At 41.3% G+C, this 20,440-nt stretch overlaps 3 protein-coding genes across 3 annotated transcripts; 2 read left to right on the top strand and 1 right to left on the bottom strand.

Moving 5' to 3' along the window:
- Positions 1-201: 201 nt before the first annotated feature.
- Positions 202-8,344, top strand: kcnj6 (potassium inwardly rectifying channel subfamily J member 6). The gene is made up of 3 exons (XM_063895772.1): positions 202-820; positions 5,285-6,209; positions 7,231-8,344. The coding sequence occupies exons 2-3, from the start codon at positions 5,312-5,314 to the stop codon at positions 7,581-7,583; spliced, it is 1,251 nt and encodes a 416-aa protein (XP_063751842.1). The 5' UTR covers positions 202-820; positions 5,285-5,311; the 3' UTR covers positions 7,584-8,344.
- A 1,532-nt stretch (positions 8,345-9,876) lies between these two features.
- Positions 9,877-16,657, bottom strand: rabgef1 (RAB guanine nucleotide exchange factor (GEF) 1). Its single transcript, XM_063895733.1, has 9 exons — positions 16,415-16,657; positions 15,369-15,563; positions 14,822-15,033; positions 14,529-14,695; positions 14,352-14,433; positions 13,794-13,926; positions 13,458-13,549; positions 12,447-12,703; positions 9,877-11,767 (listed from the first exon to the last, which is right to left on the bottom strand). Exons 2-9 carry the CDS (start codon positions 15,548-15,550, stop codon positions 11,363-11,365), a joined length of 1,530 nt encoding a protein of 509 aa, XP_063751803.1. The 5' UTR covers positions 15,551-15,563; positions 16,415-16,657; the 3' UTR covers positions 9,877-11,362.
- A 912-nt stretch (positions 16,658-17,569) lies between these two features.
- On the top strand, positions 17,570-20,367 carry LOC134872439 (uncharacterized). The gene is made up of 3 exons (XM_063895734.1): positions 17,570-17,923; positions 18,101-18,403; positions 19,430-20,367. The coding sequence occupies exons 1-3, from the start codon at positions 17,612-17,614 to the stop codon at positions 19,622-19,624; spliced, it is 810 nt and encodes a 269-aa protein (XP_063751804.1). The 5' UTR covers positions 17,570-17,611; the 3' UTR covers positions 19,625-20,367.
- Positions 20,368-20,440: the final 73 nt, after the last annotated feature.

Genomic DNA, 20,440 nt, shown 5'->3' with positions numbered 1-20,440 from the left:
GGGATGTGTCCTTTTATTTACGAAAGCGTCTGGAATATTTAACACATAGTTAGTTATCTGGTTCATCTTGGAATTACCAGAGAAATCCATCCATGTTCGAAGTCGGTCGGAAATGAAGAACCACTGTGGACAGAAGGTCAGCACCAAGGAGAGCTCCAACACAGGATGGACTCTTGTTGTTCTATTATTGTTTATGGTCCAACTGCACCAAATACTGTAGACATAATGTATGCTTTCTAAACATCATTTTCATTTCATTTGATACTTAATTTCAGTATTACCTGTCCTTTTAGTATATTTAATTAGGTATATAACTAAGTTAAAATGTTGAGATCATTAAAACTACTAGCATTTGCTGACAGTTTGAGTTTTCTCTGACATTATTCAACATAAATAAAGACAACCTGTTCCCTCTGCCTGGCACTGATACTCTGCTATAGAGTAAGCCTCCCTCCTCCACTCACAGCAGCTTAATATATCATATTGAACATATATTATAAGCATACGTTGTGTTCTCCTATTACCACACATCTCTCCGCCTCCCTCCCTCCCTCTCTGTCTCTCTCTCTCTCCCTCTCTCCCTCAGTGCTCTCCTATGTCTCTCTGCCAGCTGAGGGGTGGAGGCTGACGGACCGATGTCTTTTCCATGTTGAGGATGGAGGAAAGAGGGAATTAGTGGCTCTCTTCACTCGGTTTTTTTTGTTTGTTGCACAGATAAGAGCGACCTGATAATCAGAACCCGGAAACCTCAGCAGGGACATTTTTCCATGTGAGGACAGCGGCTTTAAAGATGACCCGGGGGGAGATTCAGCTGCACCAGGTAGGCTCCTTCCTCCTTTTCCTGCTCGCTTTGCTGGTGGAGGCTAGTTAAATGTGATCATCTGTTTCTGGCTGCGGGGGGCGGAGGGTGGTTACATAACAGTGCGAGCCGAATCACAGATGAATTAACAATGATTAGGAAATCACGCAGGAAGATATGAATATTAATTCTAGAAGGTTGGTTTCTGCTTCTTCCGGTTGACATTATGGAAGAAGGAGAGGAATCAGCAGCCGGGTGAATGGAAACCTGAAGGTGTTGAAGAGGATGAAATGTTCCGGGCTGTGAGAGCCTGCAGGCCCGCGGCCCTCGCAGCCCCACAGGAGCGGCACAGACCGGCAGTAATGGGGCTTTTATTTAGAGAGCAGAAATTCAGACGTTATTCTTGTGCTTATGATCTGGATCACCTCCGTATCCATGACAACGGGAAATCTCCAGACTGTTAGCTTGCTCTTCCTGCACCTGATCCCAGCTGCCCCCCAACCCCCACCCCCCACTCATGTAGCTTAGCATGGCTTTATAATGAAAAGCCCCGTTATTATAGTGCGTATTACAATGATAAAAGCGCCCACACAGGTGGTCTCAATCAACAGGCTGTGCAGCTAGTTATTTTCTAACAAGATAATGATGATGTTTAGAAAAGTATTATAGATCAGGTTCAAACAGCTTGATCTATGGGTTTATTTTTCCATGCACTGGTCAAATTTAGATTACTTTCTTCCATGACATGTCTGCTTTCAACCTATAATGCAAATAGAACATCCGAAATACACACACGGTTTTGATTTCACTATTTTCTGGCTTGCGTTGCTGTAGACTTCTCCCAAATTTAACAAAGGTTAGATTTGTACATTACCTCAACTGAATAAACACATTTCAGAAAACATAATGTAAGTAACCAGTTTCATGGTGATATCTGTTAGTACAATATTTGACGATGTTCACTTTTGACCAAATATCTCTACAATGCATATCATTAAAGGCTGTTTTATCATCTATATACATTTATTTGGGGTTTGTCTATTTGGAATAGATAGAATCGGAGGATGAAACCCTCTTTATTAGTCACATACATGCACACAGCAGAGCACACACAGTGAAATTGGTCCTCTGCATTTAACCCATCCTAGTACTAGGAGCAGTGGGCAGCTATCATGCAGCGTTCATAAGTTGATTTGTATCCCATTTCAAGAACAAACGTAGATTTTTAACTGATTATTCTTAGATTGTGGTGTTAGTGCTTTTACTCAAGTAAGTCATTTGAATACTTGATTACTCTGACTGTACCTGTGTCAAAAGTCTGACCATGGGACATGTCACCTCACTCTCAGTTTCAACTACGTTTTCCTCCCAACATCAGGTGCGAGACAATCTAAAGTCACGAAAATGTTGATAATTCAGTCGGAGTATCTGATTTATTAAAGCTGTATTTGTCTCTCAGATCACCTCTCAGGCGTAGTGCAGGCTGATCTATAAATTGGACAACAATCAAAGCTGCAAAATTTCATGCAGTATTGATGCCAGAGCAAACCAGAGAATTGCACAGTTGAATTATTGCACGTTATTATCGTTCTGTTAAGTCGCACATTGGAGAATAAATTAAGACTCAATAAAAGCTATTAAGCCTTTTTTAATGACTCATTGATTACTTGAGGCTTAGTGACTTACTTCAAAGTAAAAAACCTGTTCCCTTTGATCAATACGTCACTACATTTAAATGGCAGACACAGTGACATTAATATAATTCAAGTGGAGACTTGTTGTAGTTTGTAATTAACACTCAACACTCAAACCCTCCAGGCTTGCATACCAATTAGGAATCCTCTCTTTCCCTGATATTTAGTTTAACCTATATTTTATTTTTACAGCTAACGCATCATATGACATAGAACTTGGAGGAGATGCTTACCCAATTCCACTTGTAAAATTGGGGTGCTTCAAATACAGCTCCTCGTGTTCAGCCGATTCACTACAGAACGCTTTTAATGTGAAACACACACTTTCCCTTTTTATGTCAAATATTTTCTCACTTTCCCAGGTAAATCACTTTTAGTTTCCCCTTTATTTTGTGTGTATGTGTATTATATGAAGGAGCTGATGCCTAAATCACAGTGGATGGTCTTGCATCCTGAATGATTTTGGATAATTGGGTTCCATAGGAGTAACAATGCACTGTTTTTCACAAACAGCGCAGTGTGATTCAGAATATCTTGTCGAATGAAGCTAGTTTTAAACCACTGACCAACATATAACCTGAGATCTAAAACGCTTAAGAAATACAGGTCATGAGATTTGAAAAATATTTAGTACGAGACATGCATACTGCCTGTGCTCAGCTGTCCGTGTTCCTAAAAATAGCATCTGTGCTCGGCTGGATTTTGGATCCACATCTGGCTCCAGTTACCTGCAGCAGCTGAGACGAGGCCGAATCAATATCAGGACTGAAATGAACGGTTACTTTCCACGTCTTGTGCGAATCGACAGACTTCTTGGGACACAACATGCCTTTATGCACGGCATCCTGCTGCAGGCCAAACACCTGTTTCAGTATGGACGCTCTTGTATACAGACCATATTTTGTACAATTACCTCCAACGATTGAATTAAGATCCATCAGTAACTTCCCTATACTGACTTTAGCTGAACCCCTCCTCGATGTTTTTGTAATTTATTATATTTTTGATATTGTTTTATTATTGAATGTCAGCAGACGTCTCATTGGCTGTAATTGAGAACAGTGTGTTCTTCTCATTCATCATATTTCATACTCTAATCCAATTACAAAGCAGGTTACTTAAAGGATAAGACTCTGACGCCGTAATATGGCCATTGTAAAAAAATAATGGCAGCCTGGAGCGGGGGCTAATATTCAGAGATCATGGTTGGATATTCTACAGAATTTAAGATCATTTTATGAATAATCTTTGAGACCAAAACATTCAATTTACGGGTCATAAACTCACAAAGGTTTTAAAATATTATCTGAAATATTAATTTCACTAATTCACAAGAAAAAGCTGATAAAATACTGAATTATGAAATTATTACGACTTCACTTTGAAATCAACTTCAATAAACCACAGACACCACTGCCTATAAACTGCCTTCAGTATATTTTCGACATTACATGATATGGCAAAAAAACTGGCCTATTCCCAAAATTCTAAAAACTTGCTTTATATTGTTGGGTGTAATAGTTTCTTGTCAGTGTTTTCATAACAACCATGATCCAAACAAGGCTGAAAATCAGAACCAGAGTTATGTTAATTTCAGTAGATTAATTAAAGTAGGTTTTCAAATACAGGGAGTTTGCTTAGGTGTGTTGGTGCATACATAAACAGAGTAAGAGATTAAAGAAAATAATGACAAATATTGAGACTATAAATATGAACAAATCTTTCTAAAATAAAAATAAAATAAATACATTAAAAATATATATGGCACAATATTGTAAAACATTTTATTTTAAAAATCAGGATACCTGAAACAATAATGAAAGAGCTGTGCAGAAGTAGTAGTGTTGTGCTGCGGAGGTTCACAGTACGCAGTATGAGGATGAGTTTGCGGTGCATCATGTGAGTGAAATATGTTTCTATCCACATATATTCATCTATTGTCTATAATATATATGGTTCCTCTGCATCTCTTACACAGAACCAATCAGATTGGTGTCTTTTTCCGTGGTCGTGTCCGTGCGCCCTCATCCATCCGGTACATTCCTTCTTCTGTGAACACACGGAGAATGAGCAGTGCGTTACCACGGAAACCGGTGGCTGCTCCAGCTCATAATATTCTCCCGTGAATGGAGAGCAGAGCGGCCATTTGTTCAGGTGGTAAAATACAAAACAAGAGAAAAAACAATGTGCATACTAAAGGAGACCTCCCACTGGTCTGTTCTTATTGTGTTGTTGTTATATGTGTTATATTATTCAGGGTTCTCCAACTTAATGCTGTCAGATCAGAGGACACATTGAGAGTCTCTCCTGGGACATGTCTCCATGCTTTAATGTTCAGAAAGCTCTTTATTTTTCTCATACTGCCTGTGCTGCAGCTCCTCTTTTCACCCTCTGTCTGAAACCAGAGCCCAGTCTGCTCTGATTGGTTAGCTGGCCAGCTCTGTTGTGATTGGTCAACAGCTTAGAGATGTCCCTCCCCCTTAGCCTATCACGTACAATATGCTGGAGCGCTAGCCAATAGAACCATGAGTGTTATTTAGTGATGTCACTTTGTGTCAACAGGTAAACAAAGGAGTCCAATGGAGGCGTTTCAGGCAGGGGGTGGACTTTGTGATTTTAGCCTCTGCAGACCATTTACATGCACAGAATCCTATTTAACACACTGCAGGAAAAGGGCAAAACCGCATAACGCATAATAGGGCCCCTTTAAGTTCAGTCTAAGGTCATAATACTATTCAACTCTTAATCTATGTCTCTGCTAACCCCATGTTTCTTCTCTCTGCTCTTAAAGGCTTGAATCCACCAATCCAGAAACCCCATGGAGCAGGATGTGGAGAGCCCGGCCATTATCAAACAGCACAAGTTGCCAAAGCAGGCCCGTGAGGAACTGCCGCATCAGCTAGCAGAGCGGGAGCGGAACCGGAGGCTTCAGCGGTACGTCCAGAAAGATGGGAAGTGCAACGTCCATCACGGGAATGTCCGGGAGACGTACCGCTATCTGACGGACATCTTCACCACGCTGGTAGATCTCAAATGGATGCTCAACCTGTTCATATTCGTGCTGGTGTACACCGTGACGTGGCTCTTCTTCGGGTTCATGTGGTGGCTCATTGCGTACCTTCGGGGCGATCTGGAGCATTTATCAGACAACAAGTGGACTCCATGCGTCAATAACCTCAACGGGTTTGTTTCAGCTTTCCTGTTCTCCATCGAGACGGAGACCACCATCGGTTACGGGTACAGAGTCATCACGGACCAATGCCCCGAGGGGATCCTTCTGCTTTTGATTCAGTCGGTGCTGGGGTCTATCGTGAACGCCTTCATGGTGGGTTGCATGTTTGTAAAGATCTCCCAGCCCAAGAAGCGCGCTGAGACTTTAGTGTTTTCCACCAACGCCGTCATCTCCATGAGGGACGGGCGGCTGTGCCTGATGTTCAGAGTGGGGGATCTCAGAAACTCGCACATCGTGGAGGCCTCCATCAGGGCCAAGCTCATCAAGTCGAAGCAGACCAAGGAAGGGGAATTCATCCCTTTGAACCAGACGGACATGAATGTGGGTTACAACACGGGCGACGACCGGCTCTTCCTGGTGTCTCCGCTCATCATCTGCCATGAGATAAACCAGAACAGCCCCTTCTGGGAGGTCTCACAGGCCAACCTGTCCATGGACGAGCTGGAGGTCGTGGTGATCCTGGAGGGGATGGTGGAGGCCACAGGTGAGCCAGCAGATGATTTATACATTGTATTTGTGATGTTATTATGCGTAGATTACAGATGTCGTGTTTCAGCTGCATTGTGCACAGCCATGCCATGCAGTGCTCGACTAGACTTGATTCACTTTTTGGTACCAGACCTTTTTTCTGTTTAAATTTGGGATTTACCCCCTCATTGTTCACTTAGCAAAGCAGCATGAAAAGAGTCAGCAGGATTCTCATTAAATCCTGTAATGTGCCACAACAGAAGCAAACAGAGGAACATCTCATGGGATTGTTTTGCTTGCAGCCATTTTCAAAAAGTCTTTGTTAAGTTAATGAAAGTAGCAATTGATGTTAGTTCGCTATTTAAAAAATGCCATGTTTGTGCAGTATCTCTCGGGACCTTCTAGTGGAGATTATCTCTGAACAGGTGTTGGTCTGCAGTGTTTTTACGTCACCTTTGGCTTAGTTCGCTTGGTACCTGAGCTGAGTTTGTACCCAAAAAGTTCCTAAAACCGCTGGAGGCTCATTTCCAGCACGTGCACTGTTTCACGTTTTTTAAAACCTTTAAGAAAGCTGCTTGAAAACTTGAAATGATTTCTTTTCGCCCAGAGAAACCACTGAGAAGCTAACCATTTCTGTCCCCTAGAGAACCACTCAGCGTTAAATCTGGTTATTGTTTGAACAGGGTTTGGTTCATAACATGAGATATTTAGGTTTAAGCTTTCCTTCTCATAATTGCAAGGCAAGTTTATCTCCATAGCATTTCAACACGACAATTCAATGGGTGAAAACATTGAGAATAAGTGCAAAAAAAAACCCAAAACATACAAATTAAATGAATAAAAGTTTCAAAGATCCCATGACACTGGAAATTAAAACAATGTTAAAATAGAAGAGAAGAGCAGTGTTAGAAAATGAAACGTTTCTTATACTATTTAGATGAACCAACCATTCATAAACATTTTGTCCTGGCCCAGGTTGGCAACCATTTCTCCAACTAGATATGAAACCATTGTAAACCTTGTCCTTGTGCCTACAGGCATGACGTGCCAGGCGAGGAGCTCATACGTCAGCAGCGAGATCAAGTGGGGCTACCGCTTCACGCCAGTCCTGACGCTGGAGGACGGCTTCTACGAGGTGGACTACAACAGCTTCCACGACATTTATGAAACCAACACGCCCAGCTGCAGCGCCAAAGAGCTCGCCGACATGAATAACCGCAGCCGCCTGCCCCTCACCTGGTCGCTGGCCAGCAAGCTGAGCCAGCAGGGGCTGCCCGAGTTGGAGCAGGAGGGTCAGGAGACCAAGATGATCCTGCTAAACCAGGAGAAGATCCTGCAGCCGGAAAGGAACGGAGACATTGCCAACGTGGAGAGCGAGTCTAAAGTGTGATAGAAGGAAAAGCAAGACGGCAATATGGAGGAGATTATTGAGTCTCTCCGTCTGGGATGAGCTTGCAGAGATTGAAATGGAGGAGCAATGAGCACAGCAGACCAAGTAATCCCTGCATCAACAACCACGTTTTTCTCAGTGATTTCAAAGTTAAAACCCCAAAAGCAACATCTAGACATGTGGACTGAAACCCCACCCCCGCGGGGACAGTGCATGATTCAGATATAATGTGATGTCCTGCTGATGAGATTCCTCTTATTTTTTCTATTAAGATATTCCTAGGGGCATTTGCATAAGTATTTTTGTATATACTAATTATTTGTTTTGTTGCGGTGTGAATATTTGACAGATGTTTGATACTAAATCTTTTAGGTTAGTTCTGTATATTCTCTGCCTTACTGTATGTATAAAGCGTTCATTATTTGTTTTGTTTTCAGAAATATATTAGCATGTGTGAACATTATCTGCAGTTCATTTATCTTGTATTGTGTATACTGTAATATTATAAGGGACACATACAGTTCAATGGATGCAAACACTAGTTTAAACCAATGACAAATACTACGTCACTTGATAAATGTTTAAGTTAGTACTGCTTAATACTTTTCCTTTAGAAGCCATGACTTGCTGTTTGCAGCGGGGTGACTTCAGACAATGGCCCTTTAAAACTGCATCTGTCACTTTTGCACATTGGAGGCCTCTGATGGAGAAAGTTAGTCGCTGCCATTCTCCGGAAATCCCTCACCTGTCACCTAACAGTATCAAAAATAAATAAACAATAAATTGCAAAATGTGCTTTTTTTATGTGCTTTTTGCAGCTGGTTGTGTTTCTCAGCTGTGGAGCAAGAGGTGCTTCATTTGGGTAAAGGTCTTACATGGAAAGTGAGTTAAGGAAGTATAACCAGCCGTGTGTGTGTGTGTGTGTGTGTGTGTGTGTGTATGTATTACTATATCAATTAGCACCCAGTGTTACCTGAAGTTCTGGAAAAACAATGTTGTTTTCCTCGCACACCAAAACGGTGAACAGAGAAGCCCAAAAAAGGAGTAAAATCTCTACTTTAATAATAATACATTTTATTTGTAAATGATGAATGGACTGTAATTATACAGCGCGTTATCCAGTCTTCTCGACCCCTCAAAGTACTTTACATACTGCGAGTCATTCACCCCTTCACACCCATTCATACAGAGCAGTACATCTTGCTCTAGGGAACTAACTTTCACACACACTCACACACCGTTGCCATCAGGAGCAACTCAGGGTTCAGTATCTTGCCCGAGGATACAGCCACATGATGACCGATCGGGCTGGGATCGAACCCGCAACCTTCGGGTTGAAAGACGACCGCACTTCCTCGCAGCACCTTTCAGAGCTAAAAGCAATCCCAAAGTGCAACAGTAGGGCATAAGAGACATACATAAAAACACGTGTTTAATAAAAGGATATTATTGCTTTAAAAAGGAAGGTTTTTAGGGTCTTCTTTAGAGATAGATAGAATCAGAGGATGAAACCCTCTTTATTGTCACATACATGCACACAGCAGAGCACACAGTGTAATTGGTCCTCTGCATTTAACCCATCCTAGTACTAGGAGCAGTGGGCACCACAGCAGCGCCTAGGAGGTGAACTGGGACCTCTCCAAGTAGCAGTCCACTTTCCATATTTCATGTCTGTTTGGGGACTTGAACCGGCAACCCTACGATTTCCAGTCCAAGCCCCTACTGACTGAGCCACTGCTGGACTAGGGAGGTCTAGGAGGAGATTCCACAGGTGATCCCCCACGGTGCGGAGCTTGGTCCTGGAGGAGTGAAGCAGATGTTTGTTTGTGGAACGGAGGTTGTGTGTGGAGGTTTGTGGTGAGTCCTTGAGGAAAGAAGGAGCATTCCCGTGGATGCACTGATGGGTGAGTAAAGAGATTTGACTCGCCAGTGGAGCGAGTGAAGAATGAGTGTGATGTGATTATGTTTTCTCACCCTCATCAGGATCCCAGCTGCACTGTTCTTGGAAAGAGTAAATCTATATTACAACATGTGTACAGGGTTATTCCTCCACCTCCTTCCAGCAGCAGTCAGCACATTCTTATTTTTATTTTAGTTTCTTGTTTATTTCACTTAATTTACAATGTGTTACAACAGTTAGCATCATCCACCATTAGTACATTTAGTCCCTTACACCTCCTAGTTTAATGACACAGTCGAGTTTCACACAGCTGGTTTTAATACCTGTTTCTAGAGCAGAAAAAAAACATGATTTTGTTTAATAAATATGAAATGCACACTTGGATTTAAGCACTCAGGTTCAGGTTAGTTTAATAAATCTCATAAATTATATCTGGCCAAAATAAGAGCACAATCAAGAAGTTCATACATGATTATTTAAAATATCAAATATTTGATGTTACAGATGTTTAAAACACATTATTAGAGTTTGTTTCATTCAATATGCATTTCACATGGTTTCATTAAAACACAGAAAAATACAGTAAATCCTGACAGCAAAATGTTAAAACATTTATGAAACAAACAAATAAACTGAAGGGTCTCCGGATAATATCAAAGACAGCAAGAAATGTGATCATTATGGGATATTACAACCCCAATTAATATGTATTGGATAAAAATAACACTGGAAAAAATCAAATAACAGAATAAAAAAAGTCGAATTTTTTTTAAAATTATTAATTAAAGAAAAAAGTGAAAAAAATAAACGAGAAAAAAAGGAAAGAATAAGAAATAAAAAAGGGGGAAATTAAATAAATATAAGTAGAAATCCAGCTAAGTCCAAACAGAAACACATCACTAAAATACAGAAGTTTATAATAGCTTTGTTTTGTCTTTGCCCGTTTACCACATACTGTGATTACTTAAAACAGAGACACTTAGTGACTGTGATGAAGGAGCAGCAGTGTTCGCTAACAGGCCTCAAAAACATCTGTGCAATAATCTTACAGTTTAATGCGTTTACATTTTGTTCCCAGGACTGTACATGTTTTCCTTTTTAAAGCATCCCCGAAGGCAGGAAAAATAAAAAGCTCTGCAACCTAACAAGCTTGCTGATGGACAATACAGTAAGACACATTTGTCCTTTCTTTCTAATACCCGTCTAAAAACCACGCCTACGAGGAAAGAGGCTGAAACACAACCAGTGCACTTGAATCTTTAAGTGAAGTAAAGACCTTTTGATGCCGCTCAGAATAAGGTTAGACCAATCTTCTTTTCCTGACCGTAATTCAAAAGGCATCTCTGTCTAAATAGATATTATTACCACTCGCTTTAACATTTTACATTTCACTCTAAATAAAATCTCCTGTCTAACTTTAAGACTTTGATTTAAGACATTTTGATATCAATTAAGGACTTATTTTGAGATCAAATCAATTCATACCCTATTTTTAAGACTTCTTAAGGATTCACAGGAACCCGGTATACATTCTAAAGTAGAAGTGGAGTGTTTACTATCTCGATATGCAGTAGAGCATCAAGCAGTAGAATATTAAAGAGCAGTACCTCAAAATGACTCAACGTATTTGGATTCCACCACTAAACATTTTCAAGCCACAAAAGCATCCTCCTTTTTGGTCTTTCTCTGTCCACTCAAAACTCAGCACCATGTAGACAACTTGTTTTGATCACCGGCACACATTTCCATCTCAACATTGACATAAAGATTTGTGCGTAATTATTTTTCCCCCCAGGTGCAGAGGAAGCTCAGCAAGACATTCAGGAGATTAGTGCGATGATATGTTACCTTGAAACCCTTTGTGTGAAATGCTCTCTTTTTAGACCACCTGGGGCGTGAGGGGCGGCGGCAGGTTGTCATTGTCCACGTCGTTGTTGTCATCGATGGCGGGAGCACTGCGAGGCAGGACCTCCAGAGGGTACTTCTTCAGGATGTCGTGCACCTCGTGCTGCACGCTCTCAGGCCAGGAGAGGAGGTCGGCCTGCAGGCTGTGCGCCGCCTCCATCAGCGCCTCCTGCCGGCCGCTGAGCCCCGACAGCACCTCCAGGTTTTGATTGAGCTGAGCCAAGACCGGGTTGGTGGGGGCAGGTGCCGGGGAGGACCAGTCCTCCTCTGAGCCGCTGCATCGCGGCGAGGCCTGGCCCGACATGTAGCGCTCGAATTCCTCCGGGGAGAGGTTGAGGGACTGAGCGTCCAGCTTCTCGATGAAGGCTGCCGCACAGCACTGAGAGACAGGAAGTAAAGGAGAAACATCTGGTTTACTCAACAAAGCTCAATATTAAAGAAGAGGTTGATGCTTTCTGGCACAGGGTTATGTAAGGAACAATACAAGAGAAGAAAAGGGATTTTAAAAACACAATTGAATTATATTTTGATGCAGGTCAAATAAATAAAGTTCTGCTGTTCAAACCCAGAGCCTACAGACACTAAGAGAGTAACATTTCAACTTTATGGTTATTTTATTGTTTATTTCAGTTTAGTTTTATCCAATTTATTTGCATTTCTAAGATCGTCTCACCAGATGTTCCTATGGTGTGAGGATTGATTAGGGTGTTTGAATAACTTATATTTGCATAGATTTACTCACAAAGCATGTGCTGTTACAGGAAATGTCTCCCCCTCGTGTTTTGTAGTTACTGTTTGTGCTCGTGTTGGGATTGCAGATTATAAAGGACCTAACATCTCCAGCAGATTTTGTATAAATGTTGGTATGTGTTTATCTTAATGTGTGCCAGCCTTAAGATGAGAAGTTCTTACACTGTTTATATTCATTAACCTGGAGCCGTCCCTAATATGGTACTGTGTGTTTTTTGAAAGTTGTTGTTTTTTGATGACGTGTATTATTTATGACCAAATTAGCAACTATTAATTCTTTAAAATCCCCCAGACAGATATAAACAGACCAGGTTGGTGAAGTAGTATCCGTCCTCTCCGGTCATCAGCCTGCTGGGGTTGCAGAAGCGAGTGATGTACTGGATGTTGGACTGGAGGCGCGGAGGGTTGGCCTTCAGCACGATGTAGATCAGGGCGGGGAGGAAGTCGTCCGCCGAGGCCGGCTCCTTCTTGGTGATCCTGATGGCGCTGAAGATGTGTTTGCTGCAGCGCGTGATGCAGCTCAGCTTGTCCCGAGGAACTCTCTTCGAATCCATCTCGATGACATCTGCAGGAACAAGAATACAAAGTCAGGGGAGTGAGAGACAGACCTCAGATTTTTATTATGGTGTCATTGTGTAGTCATTTTAAGCAATACTCCACTGGTTCCAGCTGCTCTTATGTAAATATGTACAGGTTTTCTTCATCATCTATGATCGTAACAGTTTATGATTCGAGAAAATAATTAAGAGCCTAAAACCTTTTCTATACTTTCGCACGACTGGATGTATAAACAATATCTTTTCACTCAAAAATCAAATCTATTTTTTAACAAAGAAATGTAATAAAGTTAGAGGACGCCATCTTGCCTTGGTCCAGACCTTTAAATCACATTTGAATAACCTTCAGATAATCAAAATGATCAGAATACTTTAATTATCCGAGGGGGAATGAGGTTTTTTTCACAGTTGCTCAGTTTTAGAATAAAATGAAGATAAAATAGAATAAAAATATAAAGTCAAAATGTAAATACATAAGAAGTCAAAAGGAATTAGCAGATTTTTTACTACTGAACAACAATAAACAAGTTCAAATGTGTAGGTTACAATGTGTACAGTAGTGTATAAGTATTAATAAAGACATTGATGAGGAAAACTAGATTATTAATCGGAATGTAACCAGGCAAAGGCATCATCATGAAACCACAAATATTACAAAACGCTTTTGGTTTCTGACAAAAAAATTGTTTACATGATTAAAAAAGTGATGTGAATTCTGCAGCTTAAAACACACATGCTATAAATACTGAGTCGCTCTCTGACCTGTGATTGCTTTGACCACGTTCTCAGACACTTCAGGGATTTCCTCATCGAAGGACACGCACAGCATCTCGATGGTGACCCAGTGTAACGCTCTGCAACACAGAGAAATAAAATAGTAAGCGTTAGGGTTATTTTTGGGCCTTCTAACTTCCCCTCGGATGACTAAGACATGCAGTCAGCACCTCCAACACACACGGAGAAGGCTGCTAAAAATGGCCGATGACGAGCATGTTTCTCTTTCCTTTGCTCTGACCTTTTTGCAATGAGACTAAAAGGTTTGGAGTCGGCTGTTTTATAAATGTTGTATATTGTTATTCTGATAGCATGACTCCTCACCTTATCCTGTTCTGTGTGGCCAGGTCCTTCTTCTCATCATCAGTGGTTTCTGGACAGAACACGCTCTTATACAGACGAGTCATTATGTACTTCTCCACCTGATCCATCACCTGCTCTACGGACTCTGAAGAGCCTGGGGAGCAAAGAGTCATCAGACCACGTGAGTGAGAGGGGAACGTTTACCAGAGACATTTTAAAGCCAATCTTTGAATACTCTTCATACAGTCTGCCTTGCAATGACTCTTGGCCAGTTAACAGTTCATCTCAGTTCCAAAACTTATTGAAAACATTTCATAGATGATCCAAAACAGCTTATAATACCATAACACTAGTGACAATTATCACAAAGAAAGCAGACATTGTCCCTCAAAACAAAAAAGACCAACAACTGCTTTATTTTGTATCTTCATGGAATAATTGAATTATGAAATTAAGCTAGAAACAAAATACTGAAAGTCAGAGACTGCAATAATTGCCATTTAGTGATTGCTAAATACTCCTATTTATAAAAAGTGTTTATAAAAAAATGTATTCATGGAAACAATATTGAAAACAAACATTTAAAGTGACCCATCAAACGGTCGGCCAAGTTCTGGTAGAAGTCCTGAACGCACTCCGACAGCTCATCAGCGCTCAGGTCCTGAGAGGAGAAGAGGGAAGGAGCTCATGAGAACACTTAAGAATATTGTCATAAATATTAGGATTATTATTCTACCACTGAGAGTCAGATCAGACCTTCTTGCTGGACATGTTCCCGATGAAGGCTCGGCACTGCTTGTGGATCTCTCGGCCGGGTTTCTGCAAGTTCTTCAAGAAGTCCACAAAGTCCTTGGACACCTGGTCGGTATCGAAACTGGCACGGCGGCTAACGGACGGACTGGGTGTCTTTCCTTCTTGGGTTTCTGATGAGGAAGAAACGTATTTAGAAAAAGTTCCGTTGATGTTTTTCCAGGAAATACTTCCAGAACCAAAACCATCTTTTTGTTGCATTTTTTATGGAGATGAGATTAATGTTAATGGTTCTGTACCTTTCTTGGGAGCAGAGCGTGACGAAGGGCTGAAGAACTTCTTAACGGTGGTCACTTTCCGGGTCTTCTCGTTGGTTTTCTTCTCCTCAAACTTGGAGAAGGGTCCCAGAGAGGCGTGGCCCGGCTGTGGGTGTGGTGGTGTGGACTGAGAGGGGGGCTGAGTCTGCGGCCCATGACTGCTGGCGTACGCTGCCTCCTCCTCCCGCTGCAACCTGTAGCAGACGACATTTTAATGGGGCAAACGCCAGAGATAAGAAGGAATAATGGAGGGAATCTTGGGAGGAAAGCATCCCAAGACTTAGGGAAGGGGTTGTGTTCGGTCATGATGCACTGGTGAAATAGTAGGGATTTTTTCATAACACATAAGGGAACATATCATCCTTTATTACCAACATTTAAAAAATAACACATCTGGAGATCTTGCGATTTCACAGGAAAGGAAAAGAGGATAAAAACCTGTAATCTGAAATGGATTGAATAAAATATAACTGTGTTCTTAGTGAAGTGCTTGAGAATACTAAGTTACTGTTCACTACTGGTGTCTCACTTCTCTGCCAGGGCCCAGTCGTCCTGGATCTGTTTCTGCCGGACCCGCTGGTACTCCTCCCTCCAGCACTTGGAGCACAGGCCCTGCCATGCCGCGTTGCCGTAGTAACCGCATCCCTTTTTGCACAGCAGGTCCGATTGGTCCACGTGAATCCCACCCCGCCGCTCCGTCCGCTGACTCATGATGCCGGGCAACCTGCAAGTGAAAAATCATCATCTGATTTATTTGTGTACTTTCATGTGCTGCAGTATTCAACCCTACAGAGTGTATATATTATCACACTTTATATTAACTGTGTTTAATAAACTTCTCTCACACGTTTGAAACCAGACACACAGCGCCCAGCTTATAGGTGTGCTAGGAAAACAATGTGGTTAGGGTTAGGTATTTAAAGAGGCACTCCCCAAATGCATAATCCTGTTTTAAGTAAGCACGTCAAGTATAAAACTGCCTCTTTTGACTGTTACTTTTATATATTCCTTATTAGATTGTTATTACTCATGCGTTACTGAAATAATGGGATTTTACTTTGCTGATGTGGTGCTCATTTTGAAAAAATATCTGAAGATTATTTGTATTTAATTTCAGCTGTAACGTTAGTGTTATATGCTGTTGTGTAGTTTATTTTATCAGCTTTAAATATGTTTTTATTTATTTTTTAAAGCTACAAATACTGACTTTGTTATGCTACAAACCTGTTAAATAGGAGGCAAAGTGTCAAATGGAAATATTCAGGTAAAGTAGCATGAGAACTTCAGTAAATGCACTTAGTCATCAACTGCAAATGATCCTATGACCATATGTTCATTGCTTAGTTGTTACAACAGTAATGCTACACATAGCTTTGTTTTCTAGCTTTATTTTTAGCTTTATTTCGTGTTTCTCCTTTCGTTTTTCGCCAGTCTGCAGGTCAGTTAGCTAACAAATGCTGCATAATTTACCATAGCTTCCCCGCAGACAGACGTAAGTTAAGAAACATGGTTAATATTAATGATGACTAACGTTTGATTGAACATCTCATGCACCTACATCGCTGTTTAACTTACCTGTTATGGTGTTTTCATCGATCCGGAGCACGAACACAGCCTCCTTTCTGACGAAACAGAGTGCGGACAATGACGTTGTTGTCTCAACCCTGGCTCTTACAGATTGACACTGAATCTAGAAACATGTATTTAATGTAAGATAATGAAACGGGAGCCGAGTTTGTTTATGAATAAATGGTTTCAAACGCAGAGTATTGTTTCTGTTCAGTTTAATGTGTGGTTGATGTCATAGGTCCATTTACTTCCGCATTGGGGGGCTCATTTTCAAGGATTGGCCAAAGGCTCCGCGCATGCGCAGAGTGCACAATGATTCATGATACTGGCCCTGTTAAATCGTAATAGATCATCCTTAATTAATAGTTTATTAAAGTTAATCATGCCTTATTAGAATGTAATTGAAGGTGTTACTTGTGTGGTTGCTTTTTTTACCCATTGTATTCTTTTTTAAGTTTAGACTTTTTCATTTATATAAGAACTGAAGTGTAAAAACAAATAGTTGAGTCACATATTCTTACACCAGGTACAATCAGTTTATGGACATTCAGAGGAAGACATTTCTGGGTCTCAGCGAACAAATTCAATAGTCTGCTGACTGCTTATTGACATTCAGGTTAATATTCACTGGTCCTGGTCTGATAACAAAAAGTGCAATCACTTTTATGTTCCACCTGAAACATGCTGTTATCTTGTTGTGGCAGAGACATTTTATTCTAATGATTTCAGTATTTTTTTCTCTTCACACATTTCTGACATTCTTCACATTCTCTAAACATATTGATTCTTCATGGACTGTGTTTCATGCTGCTCAACCACGCTTTAACTCCTTAACTTTAGCAGGAAACATGGAACATTGATCCAATTGTGGAGAAAGTAATTGAAAAAAAAAGGTAATGAAAAGCAGGAGGAAGTATTCAAGTACACTCAAGTACAAATTCAAGGTACTTAATCTTTCTTTTGTATGCAACCTTATACTTCCACTGCACATCAGAGGGGAATTCATTCCTTTTACTATTTTTATTTTTAAGTTTATTACAGCTGTGTGACTTATAAACCATTTGAATAGACCATGCATCTGTGAGAGATTTCATTTTTTTCTGACTGGGGAGAATAAACACACAAAGGGTCAAAAACACAGATAACAAGCAGAAACTGGTCTCACACACACACACACACACAGACACACAGACAGCTGTAGTCATGATCCTGACTGGTCAATCTTTGTGTCTCCCCTCTGCTGCCACCGTCCAGGAGCTGTTCTCCGTGGCTCGGGACGCCAGCATCATCCCGGACATCTCCCTGGATCCCGTCCTCACCTCCTTCCTGTCCCTGGACTCCTCCGCGGCCCTGCAGCATCAGTACGCCTCCTTACAGCGGGGCTTGAGCGGGGAGCAGCAGGCGGCGTTCGGCCTCCGCCTGACGGGAGAGCTAGGAGGCAGCAGGGTCACCTATGGAGGGGTCGGGGTCGTTGCTCTGGCTCTGTCCCTGCTTTTTGACCAGGTTGCCCAACAAGTGGGTTTGTTTGGTTTGTTGTTTAACGTTGTCCTCTATAGAGCTCAAAAAGGCTCAGAAGATCCTCTAACATGAGGTTGAAATTTTAGGGGAATATCTTCACAGTTATTGGTTTGATTGGCATGAGATTTGACTCATTGCACTCGTTTCTCTGTTTGCTGGTTGATAATCCACCAGGTCAGAACCATTGGATCAGCAGAGGGGGAAGCTTCAGCTAACAGGTCCCAGGTTAAAAACATTGTAGGCATTAGCAGATCTTCCAGGATAGGCTGGATCATCCACAGCTTCCTGCGCCTGGTCCCTGGCATCGCCAACGACCAGGAGAACATGGCCGAGACGACGGAGCTCCACGACAACTGGCTGAAGCTGGAGCTGATCGACCATTACGAGAGGATGACCAAGAAGAAGAGGATGAGTTCAGCGTCCATGCTGCAGTGGCTGGCAGGAGCTGCGTTTCATCTGCACATGAGGATTCACCAGGTCAGGACAGACAGATAAGTCCACCAACAAAGTGTGGTTTATTTACTCAAATTATGTACAAACCTAAGAGATATAAAATAATGTAAAGTACAGGAAGAAGCAGAACTTCCACCTAAATAAAGTTGAAATGTCACAATGACTTCTTTATAGTGACGGACCCTATGGAAGTACAAAGTGCAATGCAAACAAATATGGCACATTTTGAATGATAATGTTCCTCTGTAACTCCTGGATGAGGGAAAAGAACCGGTTCTAGCAGGTTTAAGGTTTGCATAAAGACAAATATAGCTTATAATTGGATGAAACTCTTATATTCATGATAGTCAGACATGCAAATACACGCCTGACCTCCACACCTTGATTTTCCTCCTGTCTACAGGGACACTGCCTTGACACTGCATCCTTTGGCAAATCACACAATAGACCCATGGGCAAAGATTAGCAAAAGGCCCTAACATAAAAGAAGTAGTCACACATGCACACACACACACACACACACACACACACACACACACACACACACACACACACACACACACACACACACACACACACACACACACACACACACACACACACACACACACACACACACACACACACACTTAATATTTATTTCTGTTGGCGATTTATTCTTCTTTTGTGTCTCTTTGTTGTTGTTTTAGGTCTTTTTGTGGCTTTCTCCTGTGTTTGAGGATTACAATTTTATTGAGAAGTGGATTCATGTCTTTTTGCTGTAATTTGTTGGTCACTTTGTGTTGTTGCTAAATCCTTTTATATTTATTTGGGGTTTTTTTTGCCCATATTCAGAGCAATAGCTGCAGTTAATGTTATGTTTCACTGTGTGTCTGTTTGCAGCTGTTTTGCATCCCTTAGTAGTGAATTTATAATTATTTCTGGTTGTTTTGTCCCTTTTGAAAGTCTTTTGTGTGAGTCTCTACTGAGTTGCTATGTGTCTCTTTTTGACACTGAAGTGTTTCTGAAGGGATCTGATCTAAAATAACTTATTTCCTCTTGTTCCAACAGGTCCGTCTTAACTCTGTGCCTTTCGGATCAGCCGAGTCACTGCGTCTTTCCTATAAGTCTGCAGTAAGTTGCCTGGTTCAAGGATACACATCCTATCTGCACAGAAACATCAAGGAGACTCCAGCATCCAGGAAAAAAACTCAGAGCAAGGATAGTCAGTCGACCAGAGAATACAAATATCAGCTGCTCAAGTAATCACACTTCTAATAGTAGCCTGGTAAGCATCTCAAAGGATAACTTTAATGACACTGGCACACCCAACATCACTGCAGAAAACCGTAGGCGTTGTAAAGCAAATACACCAAGTGGAGACTTTGGACTTAAGGTGACAAACAGAGGCAAGGTGTCTATTGAAATAAACCGAGAGATAGTCAATAATTCGATTGGATACGAGGACGTTCAGGGTCTGTTAGTAATTGAGCCGTGGAGGAATGTGAGTCACAATGTGCAGCACCACCCCTGCAAGTCTCCGGCCATACAACAAGCTCTGGTGATGCGTATAATAAACGCTCAGGACTTCGAGAGGAACAGAAACTTTTTCCTGTACCAGGAGAAATCCTTCCTCAGCCTCCTCAGGCAGAGGGACGATTTCGAGTTGAAGACAAATTAGACAGAATTCAAAAGTAACTAAGTACATTTACTGCATAACAGTACTTGTGTTCTAATACCTTTTACATACTATGGATCTCAGCTGCATAAGTTACTTGACATATTCATAGTTATGCTTACAAAACAAGTGAAGTGCTTATAAAATGTAATGTTTGGTTACAAAAATATCTTTAGTTTACTTTAATTAGTTTCAAATAGGTGTTTAATGTGTTGTCCTGCATGGTGGCTTTTCTGATCTGATTGTCAGTCTTTACTTGTAGTTTCATTTATTGCTTGTATCTTTGTGGGTTTCATTTTTGGCATTTATACAAATAAACTCAATCATGAAACTCCCTTAACTGGCATTGTTTCATAGTTGGCTGTAGGCTGCAGATTTATTATACTTCGTGCGTGGACAAGACA

The sequence above is a fragment of the Eleginops maclovinus genome, chromosome 11, assembly GCF_036324505.1.
Source record: "Eleginops maclovinus isolate JMC-PN-2008 ecotype Puerto Natales chromosome 11, JC_Emac_rtc_rv5, whole genome shotgun sequence".
Lineage (NCBI taxonomy): Eukaryota > Metazoa > Chordata > Actinopteri > Perciformes > Eleginopidae > Eleginops > Eleginops maclovinus.
This window is presented reverse-complemented; position numbering and strand designations above follow the sequence as displayed.

Coding starts and splice junctions, on each gene's coding strand:
- rabgef1 (XM_063895733.1), bottom strand. CDS start 15,550: ATGAGTCAGCGGACGGAGCGGCGGGGTGGGATTCACGTGGACCAATCG. Junction 14,696..14,821: donor ACGCTCTGCTCCCAAGAAAG/GTACAGAACCAT, acceptor CTTCCTCATCAG/AAACCCAAGAAGGAAAGACA. Junction 11,768..12,446: donor GATACTACTTCACCAACCTG/GTCTGTTTATAT, acceptor CCTGTCTCTCAG/TGCTGTGCGGCAGCCTTCAT.
- LOC134872439 (XM_063895734.1), top strand. CDS start 17,612: ATGATCCTGACTGGTCAATCTTTGTGTCTCCCCTCTGCTGCCACCGTC. Junction 17,924..18,100: donor TTGACCAGGTTGCCCAACAA/GTGGGTTTGTTT, acceptor ATAATCCACCAG/GTCAGAACCATTGGATCAGC. Junction 18,404..19,429: donor TGCACATGAGGATTCACCAG/GTCAGGACAGAC, acceptor TTGTTCCAACAG/GTCCGTCTTAACTCTGTGCC.
- kcnj6 (XM_063895772.1), top strand. CDS start 5,312: ATGGAGCAGGATGTGGAGAGCCCGGCCATTATCAAACAGCACAAGTTG. Junction 6,210..7,230: donor GGGGATGGTGGAGGCCACAG/GTGAGCCAGCAG, acceptor TTGTGCCTACAG/GCATGACGTGCCAGGCGAGG.